Source organism: Neopsephotus bourkii, unplaced genomic scaffold, assembly GCF_033783945.1.
Source record: "Neopsephotus bourkii isolate Nb327-2 ecotype Australia unplaced genomic scaffold, CSIRO-AGI_Nbou_v1 NB_1493, whole genome shotgun sequence".
NCBI lineage: Eukaryota > Metazoa > Chordata > Aves > Psittaciformes > Psittacidae > Neopsephotus > Neopsephotus bourkii.
The window spans coordinates 5,579,520-5,600,703 of record NW_026901969.1 but is presented as its reverse complement, the minus strand read 5'-3'; the positions used below and the strand labels follow the sequence as shown (position 1 = coordinate 5,600,703).

The following is a 21,184-nucleotide window of genomic DNA, read 5'->3' as shown; positions in this document are numbered from 1 at the left end:
GTACTGCATTCCCTGTGCTTCAAATTGCTATTCAAAGACTATCAGTCTTGGAACATAAGTCATTTCATTTATATGTATGTTAGAACCCTAAAGCAGAATTTATTTTGTTTTTAAGGGGGGGGGGGGGAAGATATTTTGTGGGTTTGCTCATACTTAAATTACTGTTCATTGCTGTTGTTGGCATCTCAAGGCTGCTTGGTGGCAGAGATAACACTGGATTGAACAGAAGCCCCATAGAGTGCATGGCCATGTCACACCATACTGCTTCACTCTGTATAAATTTAAGACTCGTGTTGTCAGTCTAATCTCTTATTTTGAAGTATAGCCATGATTAGAGAATGGTAGCTGATGAAATTGGATATGATACGTTCCTAAGGACAACTGAAAGTCTGTGATAAAAGCTCTCTCTAGAGAAGTGTCTCACCTTAAGCACCCTCCCAAGATCTCTAGAAAAAGCATAACTATAAAGAAAATGTGTTTCCATATCTTCCTGGTGTACTGTCTCAGTGATCTGTGAATGGAGCACTGCTGACAAAGCTGTTCACAAAACAGAGTCTCAGTGGCTCTTCAGCAGAATGCTATATTCATGTTTACTAGGCCAGAGAAAAGACATATGGAAAATGTAACACTTTAGTGTCTGAAGACCTTTTATCATAAAGGTAATATAAATGCTGCCTTTTACAGATGCATGAGTTGGAGAATCCTTTGCAGTGCCTGATGAGTTATGTTAATTAGCTTATCACGTTAAAGGGTGAATATAGTCATCTTGTGTGACTTTTCTTTGCATCTGTAATAAGTGTGACTGAATAGATAGCAAGTTGCAATCTGCTCAGTTAACATTTTTAGGTGCGGTAGATGTTAAAAACAAGTTAATACGCTCAGAAATTTCAGGATTCACTGAGGCATGTAAGGTCTTATCTCCTTTATGCCTCTTCCATTATCACTTTAATTACTTTAAACACTTGGGGACAGGAATGCAGCAGTAATTAGAAATTAGTGCGAGAAAGGCCTGTTGCACTCATTAAGTCTCTCAATTCAGGCCTTACTTATGCAGGAAAAAATTCATACTGTCTGGATTGCAATCAAACCACAGTTAAATTTAATATGCAATTCCAGAGCCTTGGAACCTACTGCATAATTCATCCCTAGCTAAATAATCTGTCAAAAAGTCTAAATTTTGTCTTTAATAAAAGGATAAATCTAGTGTGTAAGTATGACTGTTAATTTACCCTTGAAAATAAATGTGAAGTTACCTTCTGCAGACTCCAGATACCAAGGTTTCATAAATCCCTTGTTGAACTGCAGGCCAAATCTTAGCAGTGTGTAAAATGCCTTAGAGTTTAGTTAAAAATAAACAAACTAATCCTTTGTGGTTTAGTGCAGCTGAGGTTTCCTTCATCCAGATTGCCACTCAGGACATGATGCCATCTCAAACTGTGGCTGTCACATAGGGCTATGGTACCTGAGCTTTGCTCTCAAAATCTGCACCAGTTCACCCACCCCAAACCATGACAGTGAAGGCTGGCTCTCCCAGGCAGCTGTACAAGCTCCGAGGTCTCTGGGACAGCAGGGAGTGGTGTGTGTGTGTGTGCGTTGGCTTGTGCCTGAGAGTCTGTGTCGAGTTATTAAAGTTAAATGTTTGTGTACTCAGACACACTGAAAGATGGGTTTGAGTGGCACCATCTCACGGTTCAAAGAGAACTTGTGCTACAGATTCTTTGAAGTGGGAGTGAACTCCAGTAGACCATTTTAGCCATCATCTTAGCACTGGGCCCATACTTAATTCTTTAAGCCTGTAATTTCACTTTGAGTAGGTTCACTGAGATATACCAGTGAATATATGTATACTTATACATATTTAGTACCATACATGTGTACGGTCCTTCACAAATGAATTTGTTCAAACTTTGTACTAGGTTGCTTCACTAAAGTCACCACAAATTACAAGAGCAAAATGTAAAAAAACCCCAAGAGCCTAAGAATGAAGAGAGTTTAATGAAAGGTCCTTTGAGAAAATAATGGACAGGTCTTGAGTATAGGACAGGCTTGTTATAAACACCAAGACAGAGACAGATAGAGATAGTTAGAGATAACTAAACGGTAAGCAGGCATTCCATAAATTATTGCTGCTGCTTGAAATTCAGAAACTTTTAATGGTTCTCTAGTGAATAAGCAACACTACACTCACTGTTTGAGTCATTAGTAATTCATTATAATGTGAAGTGGTGGGAATCAAGCAAAAGGAGCACAGATAGAAACATATTCTTAAATGTCATTGTAAGGGTTTCAGTGGATATCTCTTTCATATCTGAATAATTGCATCCCAGCAGGGACTATGGATTTCGGTTCTCAGTTTCTTTCTCATTTAGATGGATGCTACTGAGGTTTTTTTCCTTTTTTTTTTTTTCTTCTTGTTTTTTTAGTTGGAGTTCTGCTTCTTTCTTAACTCCTGGTGCTATTTTCTGACAAAAATGCAGTATTTAAGACATACCTAATTTTTTTGAAGGTACTTGAGGGCATCAGTCTATATTTTAGTAAAGCAAGTTTGCCTGCAAGTCATCACAGGAAAAGGCAAATGATCCTAGAAAGTAGGCATATATCTGATCTCCCTGCACTGGATGTACAAACTGAGAATATTTATTATAAAACCTACCATATAATAGGACAGTGCATACCTTAAACGTTTGAATTCCCCAGTCCATTAGCTTTAGAGTGAAACATGGTTGCCAGATGGCTGTATTTCCCACTGATTGACCACACATTTATTTTCAGGTATATGACAGATGGAGGACTCAACCTATATACAAGAAGTCTGAACCGAATACCAGACCTAACGGCCTCTCAAGATGTCATTCAGAGAGGGGTTCATGATGTGACTGTGGATGCAGACAGGTAACAGTGCTTTGCTAAGTAAAAAACTATCTGAGCTTTACAAAGATTTTTCATTCTTCATATAGGCTAATATATATCACCATTTTGTTCACAACAAATAGCAAGAGAAAGCAGGGTTCTGGGGCTGCTAGGTTTCTGAGCACGCAATACACCAAATACCACAATGGCTGGGGAAAAAGTAAATTTCTCACATGGAAACGGACCTAGGAAGAAATTATTGTTGAAGACGTGACAGAAAACATTAAGAAGTCCAGACCTTACTTGTAGTCTTGATTCTCTGGACATGATTTTTACAGGTTGACTTGGCAATTAATGGGCATAGGGAGAATACACATGGCCTCTAGGCAGCAGAGAGCTTGTGCGTGCCTGATGATGTGGGCCAAAACCTACATTTGGAGTTGGCTGGAACCAAAACCATGGTCTTGTCCACTGGTTTTGCCATCTGCAAGTCTCAAGAAGGCAGTACCTGTGATCAGTGGAAAGTAAAAAGTAGGATTATGTCCCATTATTTGTGCAGCGTGAAGAAAGAAACAACACTATCCTGCCCTTATATATGTATAGAGGGGTGTGAACATAAAAACAAGCTCCCACTAATATTTCTGCTTATTAGACAAATGTTGCCTGTTTCTTTTCTTTGAGCTTAAAGTAGATTCATATTGGTGGCTTGTATCCATGTCTGAGAAATAAAAATTCATAACCCAGATTTTGCAGAACTTAGAACTGTCAGCTCTGAGGTTTTGGTCAGACCATTGTAGAGATAAGGAGCAGCTGTGAAATTTGGCAGTCTTCAGCTTTAGGGGGTTGATTTCAGTCCCGTCCTTTAAAAATAGTTTCCTTTAAGGAAAAAATGTGTTTAATTGGGAACGGAGAGAGGTTCACGGAATGGCTTTGGTTTTAAAAACCCAGCAAATTAGTTGAAGTTCTAGGATATTAGTCTAGATATGATATAATTCTTACTTTTCTCAGTTTTCTGGAGAAAACACACCTGTGACACAAGTCAAGAAGAGTCTGCATTAGTCAAACAGTGCATCAGGATAAAGAAGATAATTTTCATCTAAGGAACCAGTTACTTAAAAAAGAAGGTTGCTTTTAGCTGGCTTATTAGCATTTGGTGACCTTGCAGAAAAAGCCTATTTTAGATAGCAATTCAAATAAACACAGCTTGGTTCTTCAGAACACAGGCATTGATGTGCTGTGAAGACCAGACAAAGAGTACAGTAGGCGTTTAAGATAATAATTTAGAGAGAACTCAGGCAGTAACAGAAGGAGAAAATGAGAAATGAGATGTGGGCAGGAGGGACTTTGTACAGCTCTGTATGTGAGAACAGGAACCTTAAGCTCAAAGTGGGAGAGAGGGTGGAAAATGCAGAGGCTGGGAATCGTGTAATTAAAAACAGAGAGTGTTGCTAGCACCCACATTTTTGTATATGTCTGTATCTTTTCTTCACCTGGGAGTGAAGTTATTTTTGTATGTGTCTGTATCTTTTCTTCACCTGGGAGTGAAGTTATTAGAGCTCTTCCCAGCATGCAATATTCACACCCACGTTTCAAACAATGTACATTTTCCCTCACTAAAAAAAGGTCCAAAAGAAGGGATTATTTATTTTTTCCTGGTATTCCTCAAGCTCTAGATGCCACTCCGACACTTTGTGTTTATTTTGCTTTGAGGTGTTATTTAGTAATGTATGCGTTAATTTGTTCTATATAGTGCACAGGTACATAAATGTTTTGCATGTGAGAACACGGACGCTATCGTCAGTTCTCAATTAATGAGATTGTCCAGCATTTCCCAGTACATAAATCTATTTTGGCTTGTTTATACAACTTTGTCAGATTGGCTAAAAATGTGCTAAAAACTAGTTTGTTATTTCTGAGTTTTTCTGAGTCTATCACTTGTCAGGTTGTGGAGCAGTGACTTCAAATTCATGAGGAGATTGTTTTGGTTCTTCAGTTGATCAATTTTATGCGAAAGTCAAGGCTTTTAAAGAAATTAAATTAGTGTGTATTCATGAAACATTTATCTGATCTCAACAACTAAAATCTCTATATTCCATCTTCATTGTGCATTTGCAAGGTGCTCTTGACATTAGCAAAATCCATGAGCAAGCCCCAAAGTAATTTTTGAACTTAAATCCTAAAATGTGAAATATGATTTACTTTGTAATGATTGCTTTTCCTTACACAAAGAATGAAAGCTGGACTCTTGTGCTCTATTCGACCCTCTAAATGGGGTGTCACAGAACATGCTATATGGTATTGTAATTTAGAAGCTTATCATAAAGTATAGGCATGGGAGATTTATACTGTAGATGTTCAGGCAGTTTTGGCACTTCTTGACCTTTCAGTGCTTGATTTTTACAGCCTTAATCATCCTTTGTTGATACGGATGGGGTTTCTTTGTCTATAAGTGTATGATATTACTTGAAGCAGCAAAAGGTGTTTAGAAAGTAGAAAAAAATATGTTATGATTTCTGATAATAACAAAACACATGCTTGCCAAAATGGGTCACAAAAAAACTGTATAAGGTCAAACACACATACACATGAAAAGGTCTATATTGATCTTCAGGGTGTCACATTTCTGATATGAAATCAGGTGGAAAAAGGAATAGAGGTTGCTGAGACACTTGCTTTGTTTGGCAGGATATGTTTTGGTTCTTCACAATAGCATAGGTACCTGAGATTTCATCTTATCACATATAGCTTTTTAGATACTAATTTTTCTACTTTGAGTAAAAAATGACAGGGTTTGCGTCAGGGCTTCAAGATATGCCTTGACACCAGCATGATGAACTTCACAGAATCACAGAATCATAGAATCATAGAATAGTTAGGGTTGGAAAGGACCTTAAGATCATCAAGTTCTAACCCCCCTGCCATGGGCAGGGACACCTCACACTAAGCCATATCACCCAAGGCTTTGTCCAACGTGGTCTTGAACACTACCAGGGACGGAGCATTCACAGCCTCCCTGGGCAACCTATTCCAGTGCCTCACCACCCTAACAGGAAAGAATTTCCTCCTTATATCCAATCTAAACTTCCCCTGTTTAAGATTTAACTCGTTACCCCTTGTCCTATCACTACAGTCCCTAATGAAGAGTCCATCCCCAGCATCCCTGTAGGCCCCCTTCAGATACTGGAAGGCTTCTATGAGGTCTCCACGCAGCCTTCTCTTCTCCAGGCTGAACAGCCCCAACTTTCTCAGCCGATCTTCATATGGGAGGTGCTCCAGTCCCCTGATCATCCATGATCACCCAAGATCATCCATGAAAGAGAATTATTCTCCTCTCTGTCATCCCTGTAGATATTTGAAGGACATATGCGTTTTCACTATGGTATCATTAGTTTAAACTTTTTTTATAATTGCAGTGATTTCCCCTGGCCTTTTTGTTGTTAAGAACTCTGCTGGCATCTCTGTGCAGACAGAAAATAAATTATATGCTGCAAATATCTGATTTACATCAGCAGGCAGGAGAGAAGTTTCAGTATTCTGTCCGTCAGTTGAGCCAGCAACTTCTGCTGACAGCAAACCCATGTTCTTCATGAAAACTGAATTTCGGTTTTCTCTGACAACCTAAATTGCAGCTTCTGCCTATAGTTTAAAACTTTTTTCATTTTGTGAGCTGACAGTTCAATGTTCTTCAGATAGGTGGGCTGATTATATCTCTAAGAGTAATGCCATTTCTAGCAAATTCATACTTTCAGACTGATTCTTATTTCATGGATAAATCAGGAAAAAATCATTCAAATTAAAGGCATTGAACTGGTATTAAAAGACAAACAGGTCCCCAGTTTATTTCCACTCCAAACTAGTCTCAGATAGAACCTGCATCTCCACTTCTTGCTAAAAAACAAAGGATTGTAGGATCTTCATGTGGAAACTTAGCCTGAGAGAGCTCATCCAAATAATATTATTAAATTGCTCATAGGGAAACTTCATAAAAAGTTAAATTCATAAAAGCAACATAAACCAAGTCTTAAATATTACTCACATACTGCTCTGGAAAGCATACTGCTGTAGAAAGGAATACTGTGTATTTGTTTGTTCTAGGGAAAGAAGCGGTCAATGAAAGGCTGAAGGAACACTGGCAGCATTAGATGCCAGTGGTTGTGACATTCTTTCGATTTTTTTTCTAATTTGAACTCTTTTGGGGGGGGGGTCTATAAATCTCTATTCCTTGCAAGTTACCTTGCTTCAGATACCATAAGAAATTAATTAGGGAGGAAGTTGGATTCTCTGCAGCGGGTGTAACTTGGGATGTGGCTGAGAGAGTTCTCAGTGGTATGATGTTACTTTTCATTTCTTGTTCTGTCTTCCTCCTCTACACTCTAGCATTTGCCTTCTGGGACTCTTAGAGGGAGTATTTGAGGAACATTCTTTGAGTTCAAAACCCTTTTCAAAGTAAGATGAGCCAAAACAGATTAGACGTAAGCACACAAAATGAATTATGTTCTTGGGAAGAGTAAGGTTTATTGAAAAGTAAGTTGCAATGTTTCCAACCCACCTGTGTTTTCCATAAAAACTGTTAGGGCAGTTTAAACAATCCATTTTAGAAGCAAATAGAGCTCCACTGAGTTCAAAAATTGTCCTTCTACCCCCTATACCTGCTGAATTTAGTGCACTGTATCAAAAGCCACAGTTTCCTTCACTTTTGTCAGTCAACAGTCAACATAAGTTGTGCAGCCACTTACCACTCACATCCCTTGAATGCACTATTTTTTTCTTCTTCACCTTCTCTTTAGATGATACTCAAAGCTTTAAGGGTAGCTTATGCTCCTTAGTGTGCTTTTATCATGACCCTCTTCAGTTACTTTGCTGTTGCATTGAATCTGAGCCCCTGCTACACAGAGTTTTTATGCATAGGGAGTGTTTAAAATACTTCCACCATCTGTCACATGTACAGAAGACTTGGCAGTTATCTCAGACTTTCTCAGGCTGGCCTGTTTGTTCTCAGCCAAACCGTAATCACCATAATACATTATTGATTATAATTATAATGAAATAATAGCAGATTTTGCCTGTAGTTTATTAACTTCCTGGATGAATGACTATAAGTCTTCTTCTGGTTTGTCTAAGTAGATGAGTCTTGAGTTGGAATACTGTACTTTTGGAAAAGGAACTTTTCCAGAATTCAAAGGGGTATTGAACTGGGAGCCCTGCATCACAGAGTTGGTAGTAGCAGAAAAGGCTGAGAGACATCATGAACAGTAACTTAAAATCCTGATAGAATTCAGTGCCTTGTCTCATATAGTAAAATTTTGGCAGTGCATTGAAATTGCTGATGCTGTTTGAAGTTTAACCCTTTGAGACGTTGTACAGTGGGCAGGAATGTTTTGCCTTTCTATCTAGATGCTTCTGTGTAATGTGTATTTCAGCACTGCAATAATGCTGTGCTTTCTGCCATGTCTCTGCAGTTTGGTGTTAGTGTGATCACTGTTTCTGCCATGTTGCAGCTATTGCCTGTTCAGTTTGCAAACTGGTAGCAAAGCAGGATGTACTGTGGATAGTTAAACGAAAGGTATATGCCACAGTATAGAACTATTCACTCTGTAGACATTCAGCCATCTACATTTCATCTGTGTCTACCTCTGGGTACGAGTGTCTACGGCAGTCAAACTATTCATCCCATAGATATGAAATAGTAAATAATAAAACATAAAATAGATATACCTTCTTCTTGCTAAGACTTTCTAAGGAAAAAAACTGAGTTTTGCTACAAACCTACTTCTCTGTGTGGCACCTGCTTTCACCAATAAATATGCCTATGATTGCTATTCTGTGCACAACCAAAAAAAGTCATTTTAGACCTTAAAGACAGCATAGTTCATGCAGTTGTGTGATCTTCTATGATTTTCCTGGTTGTGATTTTACAGTATTAGTAGATTCTTACGATACTGAAATAATATACATATCTATACTTCACTGTTTTCACAGTTATTGCTCAAATATCTCCAGAAACCGGTTTTACTGTTGTTGCTCTCTTCTATGCTTTTAATCTTCCATAATTTCTTTTCACAGCTGTTGCTGTTAACATTTCCCACCATTTACTTTTATTATTCTCAAATGATCCTGCATTTTCAGAATCTCTGGTGTAAATCTTTCCACATCCTGGCATCTGCTAGGCTATCGAGCAAGTTGCTAGTTACAAGTATCTATTTCAATGTGTATCTCAGTTTTTATTGTTTCTGCAAAGTAAGGATGCTAAATTTAAGTACCCATAGCATAAATATGTGTGTATCCCTGCGTGAAGAGCAGAATAGTTGTGTCAAAGGGATCACTCATGTTTTTTGTCTCATTATATTGTTAAGTATTCAGGATCCTTTGAGAACGAATACCTTGTTTTCAAAACCATAATGAGAAATAAAATTTTCAGTAATGTGATTTTGTACAACATTATTAATTTAGAAAGAATAGTATTTTTTAATTGAACATGACTGTTTCTGATCATGGTTTTGAAAGTCAGGATTTGGACAATACAAAGTAAGGAGAGCAACTGGACTTTGATCTAATTTTGTGAGGTTGCTTTAAATTTCTATAGAAATTGCCAACCACAAACCAAAACATGGAAACATTTCACAGCTGTGTGTTTTTATGTTCAGATACTTTATTAATATCAGTAACATAAACAAACTGCATTGTTAGCATGTTGTCATTAGTACGTTAAACTGTCATGATCCTGCAACATCATGTCTGCAGACACATTTCTTTGCACCCAGCTTACATAAGGAAATAACATTCAGGAAAGGCTAGAACATTGCATGACAGATGTTTACTTTAAAACAAGACGGAGCTGCAAGTGATTATGTGAAATGAATGATGAAGTTCTCTCTTTTTCAATTTTTGTCAAGTGGCAGAGAGAGGGACAATATCAACTAATTCTAGTTTATATAAAAAAGGAATTCATGAAAATAAGTTTTTAAACTTTGGCAAGGAATGGAAACCAATCACATTCTCGTGCAATGCTAAATGAGCTGAGCATATAGTTTGCTGTAGGGTCATTAAACCAAAGGCTGGCTGTTTACAGCTGACACATTCAACATTCTTTCTTACAAATCTACTTTTTGAAAGTAGATGGCGTGGAGCTAGGTATTAATGTCATGCAAATCTATTTGCATTCTTTGTTTATGTTTTTCTTGAAGTCTGGTGTAGATACTTTCAACTAATTTGAAGTGAGGCTGGACTTTATAATGTGTAAAAAGATTACTGATACTTCTCTTCAGGAAAAATGCAGATGGTTTATTTTGCTTGTAGTCTACTTCTGAAGGGAGTACAAATACATTTAATAAAAGCTACCTAAGACTCAGTTTACAGTTTCAGCAGCAGCATCATTTTGGTCCACTACCTTACTTCACTGTTATCAGCAAAGACTAATGTACTGCCTCCTTTGTGGTAGAATAAGGCAGAGGTAACAAGATTTAAATCAGTATGTAAAAGACCCTAGGCTCGAATATAAAACTAAAGAACTTGAATCTCCTGTGTGGTACATATTTGAGTCCTGAAGTTAAGAAACATAAAAAGTTCTTTAAAATATTTTGATTTGTTTGATGGCTGGAGGAAAAAAATGTAATTTGATTCTCCTACATGGCTATTAAAAAAGAAATAAATATTGAAATTTGCAATAAAATAGGTGCAATTGAGATTACAGCTCAAAACATTAACAAACATGACACATTTTTTGCTTCATGAAAGTTAATAGAAAAATTGTGATTGTGATAATTTAGTATTGGAGTTGCAGCAGCTTGTGATTGCTAAGTTGTCTTCTGTTCTAAACTGCCTCAGAGAGACCTACTTCCTTGTGAAGCAAAATATTCTTGTTTCTTATTTAAGTCATTTAATAAAGAACTGTTTTTATAATAGCTACTTACCAGATTGAGTTAGTTCGTAGTATGCGTATACATGCATGCTTGGCAAACTAAACATATGAATTATAAGAATGTTCCAATTAACACTATCACAGAAAAGTAATTAACTTATAACACTATAAAAATCCTTCACCTTGAATTTAATACAAGTATATATAAGTTCATTTTAAAGAGCATTTGGATTTGGCAGCTTCAGCAGACCACTAAAGTGAAAAGAAACAGGAAGAAAAATTGAGAGCCACATCATGCTGCACTTTTTTGTACCAAAAAGAGGTAATGAGAAAAGGGTAAAATGATCTGTTCTGACAGCTTCTTGCTGCTGTTTTGTACAGCTGCTCTTCTTCCTAGCTGGCAGGGCTACAAAACAGGCAGGTGGAAGGAAGGGTAAATTTAAATTTAGCTTTGCATCTTAAGGGTGCAAGGGCACGTTTGCTGCTTGAGCTGTAAGGCTGCTTACAGTGCGAACGAGGCAAACTGCAAAGTTTTGACTCTTTCCCTTACAATGTGCTGATCTTAGAGCAAAACAGTACTGCTTTCTGTCACAGGACTGCAGGAAACCAGTGATACTCTACATTTTATACTGGCAATTGCACTGCAAGGTAAATTCATCATTAGTGGCTAAAAGAGATAGCCAGAATACAGCCAGAAGCTGGTAATGGCTTATCTATGGTTAAATGTAGGGAAGGATGTTCCTAAAGCTGTGCAGGTTAAAAAACATGAAAGCCTTTTATTTTATGGAAAAAGAAACGGGCTTTCAACCCTGCTGGCTGGCTAGAGGCAGTGTTCAAAACAAGAGAGTGTGAAGGGAAAGCTGGGAAGGGTACAGTGCCAGCCAGTGCAGAGAATACCCCTTGCTGCAGGAAGCTGGCTGTGGAGTGCAACATGTGTTAACCTTCCTCTTTGAAAAAAAATCCCTCCATTTCCTTGTATCAACATTTTACTTATAAACCTTAACTCTGTCACCTTGGAGTCTTCTTTTGATGGAGAGAGGAAAAGATGTTCCTCCCTCTTCAATCCGCTCTCCAAGTGCTGTTGTAGAGGCTTCCTGCCCCTCCTGAGCCCCTTGTGACAAGTTCAGCACTGCACAGGGAAATGCTTGGTGCAGCAATGTGCTTGGAGTTTGTTTTCTTTTGAAGTTACAGTACTAATCTCATCTGTATCTAATTGTTAAAATATTAAGTCTTCAAAGATTTCCTTTGTAAACAAAAGATTGTCATAACAACTTAAGCAGGATCAGATGTGTAAACTGAAAGAGTGGAACCCCCCATGCATTTTACAGAAGGTTTTTACAACAGGATACAGTATAGTTATAATTCAAACCCGCTTAGTGGATTGAATAATCTAAAATACAGTATTTGAATGAAATTTTAAAAATAGCTTCGCTTGATTGCATTTTACTTGCACAAGTAAGGTTTTTATCTGCTACCTATGTGAGTCAGCTTTAATTTTCAATGTACTAAACTTTCTCTTATATTCCTTTTGGATGCATTATGTGCTACATCTGTTTCATTTTGCAGAATAGAATGTAAAATGGCTGCTAACCTTATTAACTGCTGTGTAGGTAAACTCACAGAAGCAAAAATTGCTTTACTGCAGTTTAAAAGCATGTGTAGTGTTGGAAATAATTAAGTTGCCCTGGGAAGTACAATAAGCATAGAATCATAGAATCATAGAATAGTGAGGGTTGTAAAGGACCTTAAGATTATCTAGTTCCACTTCTAGAACCACTTCTCCACCCAACCTGTAGCTGTGTCTGGGATTGCCCCGACCCAGCAAGTGCAAGGTCCTGCACTTGGCATGGTTCAACTTCTTGAGGGTGACATTGGCCCACCTCACAAGTGTGTCAAGGTCCCTCTGGATGGCATCCCTTCCCTCCAGCGTATCAGCCAAATCACACAGCTTGGTGTCATGGGCAATAATAAACAGAGGAGGTGTTCATCATTCCTGTGTTTTATCTAGAAAACACTATCTATTATTGTTATAAGCCAGAGTCCTTTATAATACGCAATGATTTTTTAATCAGATACTCAGTATGCTAACTTAAAAGTGAAATTAAGATTTTCAAATGGGTAGGATTTTAACAGGTTCTGGAAAAGAATCAACAGAGACAGAAAATATTATGTTATATATTACGTATCTTCTGACTGTTCATCAGTGAAAATGAAATGAGTGAAAAATCAGAAATGCACACAGTCTTAGTAGTGAGATTGTGAACTTTAGGAACAGCACATGAGGAATAAAGGTAGGCTGTAGTTAACTTTTATTTTTTTATTAAACCAAATCTTCTATAAGCCACTTATTGCCAGAATCAAATACCAAAATAAACAAAATTTAATGAGTGGACCGTCTTGGGTTACTGGAGGACATGTAATGGGTTCTGAGACGTAAGTGATCAATAGGGTGTATAATCTTCACAACTCATGAACTGCCACCTGGAGGCTCTTATCTCTTTCTATTGACTGTAGTGGGAACATGGCTAGAGAGCTAGTTTTTGTTTTATGTTAAGATGAACCATGTCTGCTCTGAAGAATTCAATTTAAAAGAAACCATGGCTGTTGGGGAGTTTTGGTCTGCTTTCTGGTCGGAATTTTTGGGTTTGGTCTTTTTCTTTGTTTTAGTCTGGTTTGCTTCATTCTAAATAAAATAAACTGGTGGAGCAAGGCACTGAAGTGACAAGCCTTTATGTAGTTACATCAGCCAAAGCATGACATGGCGTACTGTCATCCAGGGATAGTTCCTTAGTGGAAGGAGTTATCTTCCAATGAATTTTAGAAAGGGTTTTTAGGAAAACCAGTTTCTGTACAGCAAAGGTCTTGAAAGAGAAATCAGAGCATTTCTTTAAGGTTAAAGACTTGTTTCTTTTTCCTTTTAGAGTTAAAATCCTTCCCCTCCGTGAAGAGTTGCCTCAGTGTGCCTCGTATGACCCAAATCTTATGATGCATAAAAAATAACTGAATTAGCTCTATTTTACAAGTATTTTCCCTTTGTTCAAGATAGAATGAAATTTATGATCCCCTCTTTTGTACATCTTTTTCTCACTTTAATCATTTAAATTAATGATACCAGCAATACTCTTGAGAAATTAATGACTAAAAAGTGGATAAACTCCATGGAAAACCATGTAGGAAAAAAAAAAATGTGCATGAAAAATCAAGTATGTCAACAACAATAATTTAGAAACTTCCAGATAAATTGTGCAAGCTAATATATTGTCAATAGCTTTCCCTAAACAGCTATTTTCCATAAAATTACCTGTTTTATTTTCTTTTGGAATGATTTTGTTGGATTGGCAATGTGGGAAATTTTCAGACTGGGCATGTATATGACTGTCATTCTATCATGTCACTGAATTGTTGAGTAGCAGTAAGCCTCAAGAACTCTGAACCAATTTCTGTCTTTATATATTCTGAAAAGCATTATGAATTGATCATCAGCTGCAGCTTCTCATAAATATACTCTAACTAATGGGAGGTCAGGGTTTGGTGGTTTGTTTTTTTTTTAGATGATCCTTCTAGAAAGAGAATTCTCCTAATAAGGCTGCCTTTGAAGTGTTTCTCCTGTTTTTTCAACTCCTGCCCTATTCTCTCTCCACCACCCACATAGTGGGTTGCCCTACAGAAAAAAATCATAATGGCATATATCCAGATATTCAGTTAAACCTTTAAAAAAGAGCGTGTAAAATTTCCTAGGTATGGTATAAAACAATGTAGGGGCTGCCCTATACTACGTGGACAACCAAAGCTGCCTCACGTCAGTCCCGTACTCAAGAAAAATGCACACAGGTTATGAGGGCAACTTTTTTCTTCTCTCTGGAAGCTGTGTTTTTTAGACCAGTATGTTAAAAATTAGGCTTAATTATCAATGCCATGCTAAGAGTTATTCGTATAGAGAATAAAGGGCAATGTTGTAATTTTTATGCAAAATAATTCACGTATGTGGGAGGAGACTAATCAAGAATGAAATTAATTTCTTATTATTCTGCTGCTTATGCTACCAGTTTCTGGGAAACTACCTTGTCTTGTTTGGGCATCAGTTTTATGTTTTGTTCCTGGTATCTCAGTTGTATTTTGCAGGGAGAAGTTTTGATAAAAGCCTAATATAAATCTTAGGAAGAGTGAATCCAACCTAAGTATTTCACACCTGGATTTATAGGATTTATATTTGAAAACCTGAGCCCAGCTATCAGGAAATAAATACAGTCTAAAGAGTTAAAAATCAGAAAATTTAGGAAAAATAAATAAGGATCTTTTGATAAGCTTAGAAACTTAACATGAGCCAGCTTGAGTGTGTGCTCGCATCCCAGAAAGACAACTGTATCCTGGGCTGCATCAAAAGGAGTGTGACCAACAGGTCAAAGGAGGAGATCCTGCCCCTCTACTCTGCTCTCTTGAGACCTCACTTGGAGTATTGTGTGCAGTTCTGGTATCCTCAACATAAAAAGGACATGGAACTGTTGGAACAAGTCCAGAGGAGGGCCACAAGAATGATCAGGGGACTGGAGCACCTCCTGTATGAAGATAGGCTGAGAAAGTTGGGGCTGTTCAGCCTGGAGAAGAGAAGGCTGTGTGGAGACCTCATAGCAGCCTTCCAGTATCTGAAGGGGGCCTATAGGGATGCTGGGGAGGGACTCTTCCTTAGGGACTGTAGTGATAGGACAAGGGGTAATGGGTTAAATCTTAAGCAGGGGAAGTTTAAATTGGATATAAGGAAGAAGTTCTTTCCTGTAATTGTGGTGAGGCACTGGAATGGGCTGTCCAGGGAAGCTGCGAATGCTCTATCCCTGGCGGTGTTCAAAGCCAGGTTGGAGAGAGCCTTGGGTGATATGGTTTAGTGTGAGGTGTTCCTGCTCATGGCAGGGGGGTTGGGACTAGATGGTCTTAAGGTCCTTGCCAACCCTAACTATTCTATGATTCTGTGATTCTATTCTATAATTTAAAAAATCAGGACTATAAGCAATCTGATAATTTCAGGATGGCTTGCACTATGGAGGTCATAGAACTGTAAATTAAACCATATTTTCAGAGAACAGTATTAAATTCTTACATGTTTACTGTTCATCTTTTAGGCAAACACAAATACACCTAAGCGATCTTAAAACAATGGAACCTTCTGAGTTAATTGTCTATTTTATCTTTGAACGTGTTTTCCAAAATATTGTTTGCAGTAGTCTGCCATAATGCAGTTTATTCCTAACATGTTGTCAGGTATGTGATTAAATTAAAGAGATGGATGCTTAAGTGGCAGATTTAACAAATTACTTTTCTTTTCTTTTGACCCTGGAGAATTCCCTCAGGAGAAATTTGTGGATTCATGTATATGTCACAGAACACCTTTGCTCTTTACAGAAGCTCGGTTAGACGTGGATCCTAATCTCCTTCCCTGTCTTTCTATTCCTGATAGGACAATAAACACCAGTATGTTGAACCCCTATGATTTAAGAATATGTGTATGTATTTTTGCTAGAACAGTCTCATGATAATATTGTAGGTCTGTAATATATTTAATCAGCCTAACATTTTTTATATACATTTTAATACTTGGCCCCAGTGAAACAGATAGAATAGTTCTTATACTAGGCCGCCCATGATGCCTGCTTTCTTGTGAAAATCCAGTACATTCCCTACATGCATTACTGTATTTGCCATTATAAGCTTCCCAAAAAGGATTGTTAGCACAGTCTAAATTTTCTTTACAGTTGGCCAGAGAGTACTTACTTGAAATGATTTAGTACTTTCTTAAGCAGTTCTTCAAAAGGAGGATATTTTAAAAAGACAGTCAGAAAGTGACCTGTTGGCTGGGCTGAACCCAGAGCAGGAAGCTTCCAGAGACACAGCAGAAAAGGGACTTCATCATGTAGAACCATGTTACTAATTATATCCCAAAGGAAAATTATCATACATCTCCTAACACCTGAAGTTCTTCTAAAGAGACTGCTGAAACTGTGTGTAAAATATATCAAAAGGATACAGAGGAGACTGCTATTCTGAGGACTATAGGTACCATGACAAGTACAGTGTGCATGCCTACGTGGCTGCCCTTAGGCTCTGGTTAACATGCCAGCAAAATAAGACAGTGCAGCATCCTCATACAGCTCAACTGGGATACTCTGAAACTACTTTATAGGCTGCTGACTGAAAAACAAGAAAACAGCAAATATTTCTGGTCTGTCTGATTTTGGCATGGGTGCTATGTATGGCTCCTTTTAGAAGAATATGATCAGCCCTTTTCTGAAGAGGATGTTGGCCAGGTGAAGAGAGAGACCTAAGTGTCCTTGCAATGCTGCTAGCAGCTGAGAGGAACCTAAGAGTTCAGCAGAGGTGGCTTGGCTCCCTAAGCTTTTTGCTTCAGCTCTTGCCAGCTGCTACGTGCAGCCAGATCGTCACTCCAGAACCTTCTGAGATGCTCTTCATTATAAAAAACATTCCATTAATTTCCATTCATCCCCAGATCTTGGAAATCCAGACATGTATTGCAAGGTGAACCAGGTGGAATTGGAGTGGACCAGGGAATTTAACCTGCAGTAGTTGAGTGTGTAAAACTTTTACCAGATAAATGAGATAAAGGAGGAAAACTGTATTAAATCTAGATAAATCTGTGCTGAATTGTGTCAGGAATGGAAAGATATTTATCAGTATCGTATTTTAGTGTAATATGATATAGTGGTGAAAAAGTACTGATAGATTTCCTTCGTGCTGCAATTTCAAAGTTCTCTGATGCATACTTAGCTGCCAGTTTGTAATAAAGTCTGTGTGTCAGAGCCATCAGGACTTTGTGCAAGCCCTAAGAACCAGCTGGCTTCATATTCTAATCAAAGTAAAATCTCATTAATATCAGAGGCTGTACAAAAATGCATGGCAGCAATTTTTTTTTTATGAAAAATAAATTATTGAATATGTGGTGTGTAGCTAGTTTTAGTCTTTATACAGCATTTCACTTTAATGTTCAGGTTCCGTCAGTTAAACAAGTGCAACTTTTTTTGTTTCCCAGTATATTTTCATTTTTGAAGTGTTAAATGACTTATTTTAGACAAAGATGAAACTAATTTGTTGGACAAGAACATATATACATGCATTTTCTGAAAGCTAGCATTATGTTGATGTTTCTCTATGAAGATGTTCCATCGGATATTTTTATGTAAATTTAAAAAAAAATATTAGATTTTTTTTTTTTTAAATCATCACTGAGAAAGCAAGGGCTTTTAAAGCCAAACTTTTGCCAGAGTTTTAATTTTTTTCTTACTTAAGATTGATTATTTTTTAAAAACCACTACCTCAGTTATTTCTGAGTCGCCACTAATTTAAAGTCAGGCCCCCTTCCTTAATGGGTTTTTCATCCTAGTGCTAGTTTTTCCTCTGATATTTTTACAAGAGCTTTCTGTATTCCCATTTGGATGGGTTTACTTCACAATACTGCTTCTCAGGCATTATCTCTTGCCTGCAAGGCTTAGCTAAAACAATGTTATTAATTGGTTTCATCCCCGTTTTCATTTTACAATAAACGACTTTTTTAACCTTCAAACTTTGAAACCACATTGGTCATTTCTTTCTCCTTGCATTTTTCTTCTGGAGCAGTATTGAATTCCATTATACCTCCTGCGGTGTCTTTTAGGTTTGATCAGCTTTTCTGCACTCTAGTAGCTAAGTTCTTTGAGTTCGGATTTGTTTGTTGGGTTTTTTTTCCATATTTTCCAGCTACTTTAATTCTATTAAATATCTGTTGGGCTGGTTTGTTTGTTTTACCAAAGAAGAGAATTTCAAACTCTTTCCTGTACTTGCACATTTCTAGGATAGCCTATAATTCAAAATAAACTCTGATTGTCCTTGTTGATAGATGGTTGATTCTACTACTTACTCAGTAATTAATTATAAGACTTTCCCATAGTGATACCATCTTTTAAGTTTATCACCTCTGCATTTTTGATGCTAAGATTATCACTCAAGGATGGTTCCTTTTTGAAGTTTCACCATTTTTTCCCTCCCTTTCAGCTGCTTCGGTAAAATCAAGAGCCTATTTTTTCTACCCAGTTGTATTTATGAAGATGCTTGCCATTCCTTTTGAGGTTTGCTTAAGTGGTCTCATATGTTTGTCCAGTGTACAACTTTCAATAGCTCTGTCTTTTTCCCAGTTACAGAATCACAGAATAGTTAGGGCTGGAAAGGACCCTATCTTGCAACCTCTTCAACTGATCTTGGCAAAATTGGGTTCATTCTTGTAGAGTTGTGTAATGAGTGCTGGCTGGACTCTGGGAGAGAGAAACTATAGTCAGGAATGAGAAAAACCAGCAAAAGGCTATTGTCAGTATTCAATTTGGAAAGAAACCTTTGACATCCTGATAAATGCTGCTGATGTGGAACATTCAAAGAAATTACTTTAGCTTTGCAAAGTGGGTGGTAAAAACAAGATAGCCAAGAAAGCTGGAGCATGAGAGGGTGACAAAGTTTCCCAAGCTGGCAGGGACTTTATCGCAACAGACTTCAAATGTTTTTTTGTGTCTGCAGCTATATTTTTGTTTCATCCATTATTTGCTAGTCTGCTCCTCAAGTGTTGCCATCATCTATTAATATAGAAAGTGGGAAAATAATTTCTTTGTAATGAGGGGGTTTTGGTTTGTTTTCTTTTTCCTTCTGTATAATGAAGCCATATGGGGACATCTCCATCTTTATGTTAGTGACTTGCCTCTGAATCTTGGTAGTCTAACTGGACTAATTTAAGGACTAAATGAATGGTGCCATATTGCTGCTATGTCTTCCTGAAGCTTTCCAGCTGATAGAGGACTTTTTCTTTTCTGCATTGATTTTGGTTTGGGCTTGTTCTTTTGTGCGTGTGCAGCTTCAGCCAAGCAGTAGCCCTGCTTTTTTGTTCTTTTCTGGCTTTAACTCAAGATAACATTTATGTGAGATGAGAGAGCTTCAGGATAGAGGGGAGAGATCCAGGGTGATTGGCTGCTGTTTGGAAGTGATTTATTAACACAGCTCTCCTTATCTCCCTGACTGAGATCCTGGTACCTTTACTACTCTAAACCCGGAATTCTCGTTACCTTCTCACAAAATCTTTTGTGTCATAGACTTTGACATTCAAGTTCAAAGCCTAAGAATGATTTAATTTTTAATATCTAACATTGATAGGTTCTAACTAAACTGTGAATCTTCCTTTTAGCATTTTGCTGTTTTGGGTGCATATTGCTCCTTGTAATTTAAATGAAGAGTCTGCTTTGATTTTTCAAACAAAATGCCATATGTTTTGCAGTAGTTTTTTGAAAAGGATGAACACGCTCTGGGTTTCAGCCAGACTTATTTTATTATGTGTAGGTGCTTTGGGGCTGTAATAATTAGAAGACGTTCTAATAGAAGAATCAGAGAACAAGGCAAGAAAATTACTATGACATGAGTTCTCTGCCTCTACAAAAAAAACTACTCTTTCCTGTTTTAGCTAATAGAAAATAGTAAAAATAAGTATGAACTATGTTTCAACCCGTATTTAAGGGAATCCAATAGAGAATAGATGGAACCATTAAATCAGTATGAAGAATACTCTGGTTCAATCTACCTTGAAAAGAAATATCAAAACCCCAAACCAAACATTAACTTCTAATTGAACAGGCAATCAGAGTAAAGGTCTGAAATTCCTGGGTTAATACTTTATCACTTACTGGTTTTAAATTATCTACACGGACTATTTCTTTTTTTTCCCAAGCCTGACCAAATGGTCATTATGCTTTTTGTAGTAGGCAAATTGCAATAGGCAAAATCTTACATTTTTTCTTTACCACGTTCCACCCCTAAGCCACACTAGATCTGAATGAACTCCAAATGTTACTTTTCTGTTCTGTAGAAAGCCTATCATGGTAAGTCACCAGTTGGTACAGTCCCACTGTAATACATCAGTATATTAAAGTGGGACTGTTGAGAGGTGTAGAGTAGGCAGAACATATCTTTCCAAACCAACTTCACAGGAAAACTCAGTGATACATATGCCTACACATATCCTTCCTGCAGATGTTTATCTGTGTAGTGTGAGAGTACATGCCTATACATCAGTGTCTTCTTGTGTGTAGAGTGCCTGAGCATGTTGTTATTAGAGGAAGCAGTGGTCTTCACAAGCTGTGATGCCTCTTTGTGCCATTGCCATCTGTGTAGGCTCTGTGCCTAAAGCTGGTTGACTTTGAATATAACCTAGCAAACTGATGGGAGTTAAAAGCAAAGAGAATGTGACCTTAAATAGCAGTGACACAGCATGTTACGTTTTCAGCTCATGAAGAATAAAACATAAAAGTTATCTTAGGAAGCTAACAGATAAATAATGACACTATGAGCCAAGGGGACAAGAAGGCAGAGAAAATGCTCTCCTAGTGATTATGGAGAAAGTGAAATGATTCAATAAAGCATTTTTCAGAGATCCATTAGGCTCGAAAAGCTGTTTTGGTTCTC

General features: G+C 37.5%; 1 protein-coding gene across 11 annotated transcripts in view; it reads left to right on the top strand.

Moving 5' to 3' along the window:
* The window catches only part of NAV3 (neuron navigator 3), a 547,859-nt gene that overhangs the window by 438,861 nt on the left and 87,814 nt on the right, over positions 1–21,184 (top strand). For all 11 annotated transcript variants that reach the window (XM_061369391.1, XM_061369392.1, XM_061369388.1 and 8 more), the window contains one exon: positions 2,773–2,892. In XM_061369391.1, the coding sequence (XP_061225375.1) occupies positions 2,773–2,892 (120 nt within the window). The remainder of the gene's footprint in view (positions 1–2,772; positions 2,893–21,184) is intronic.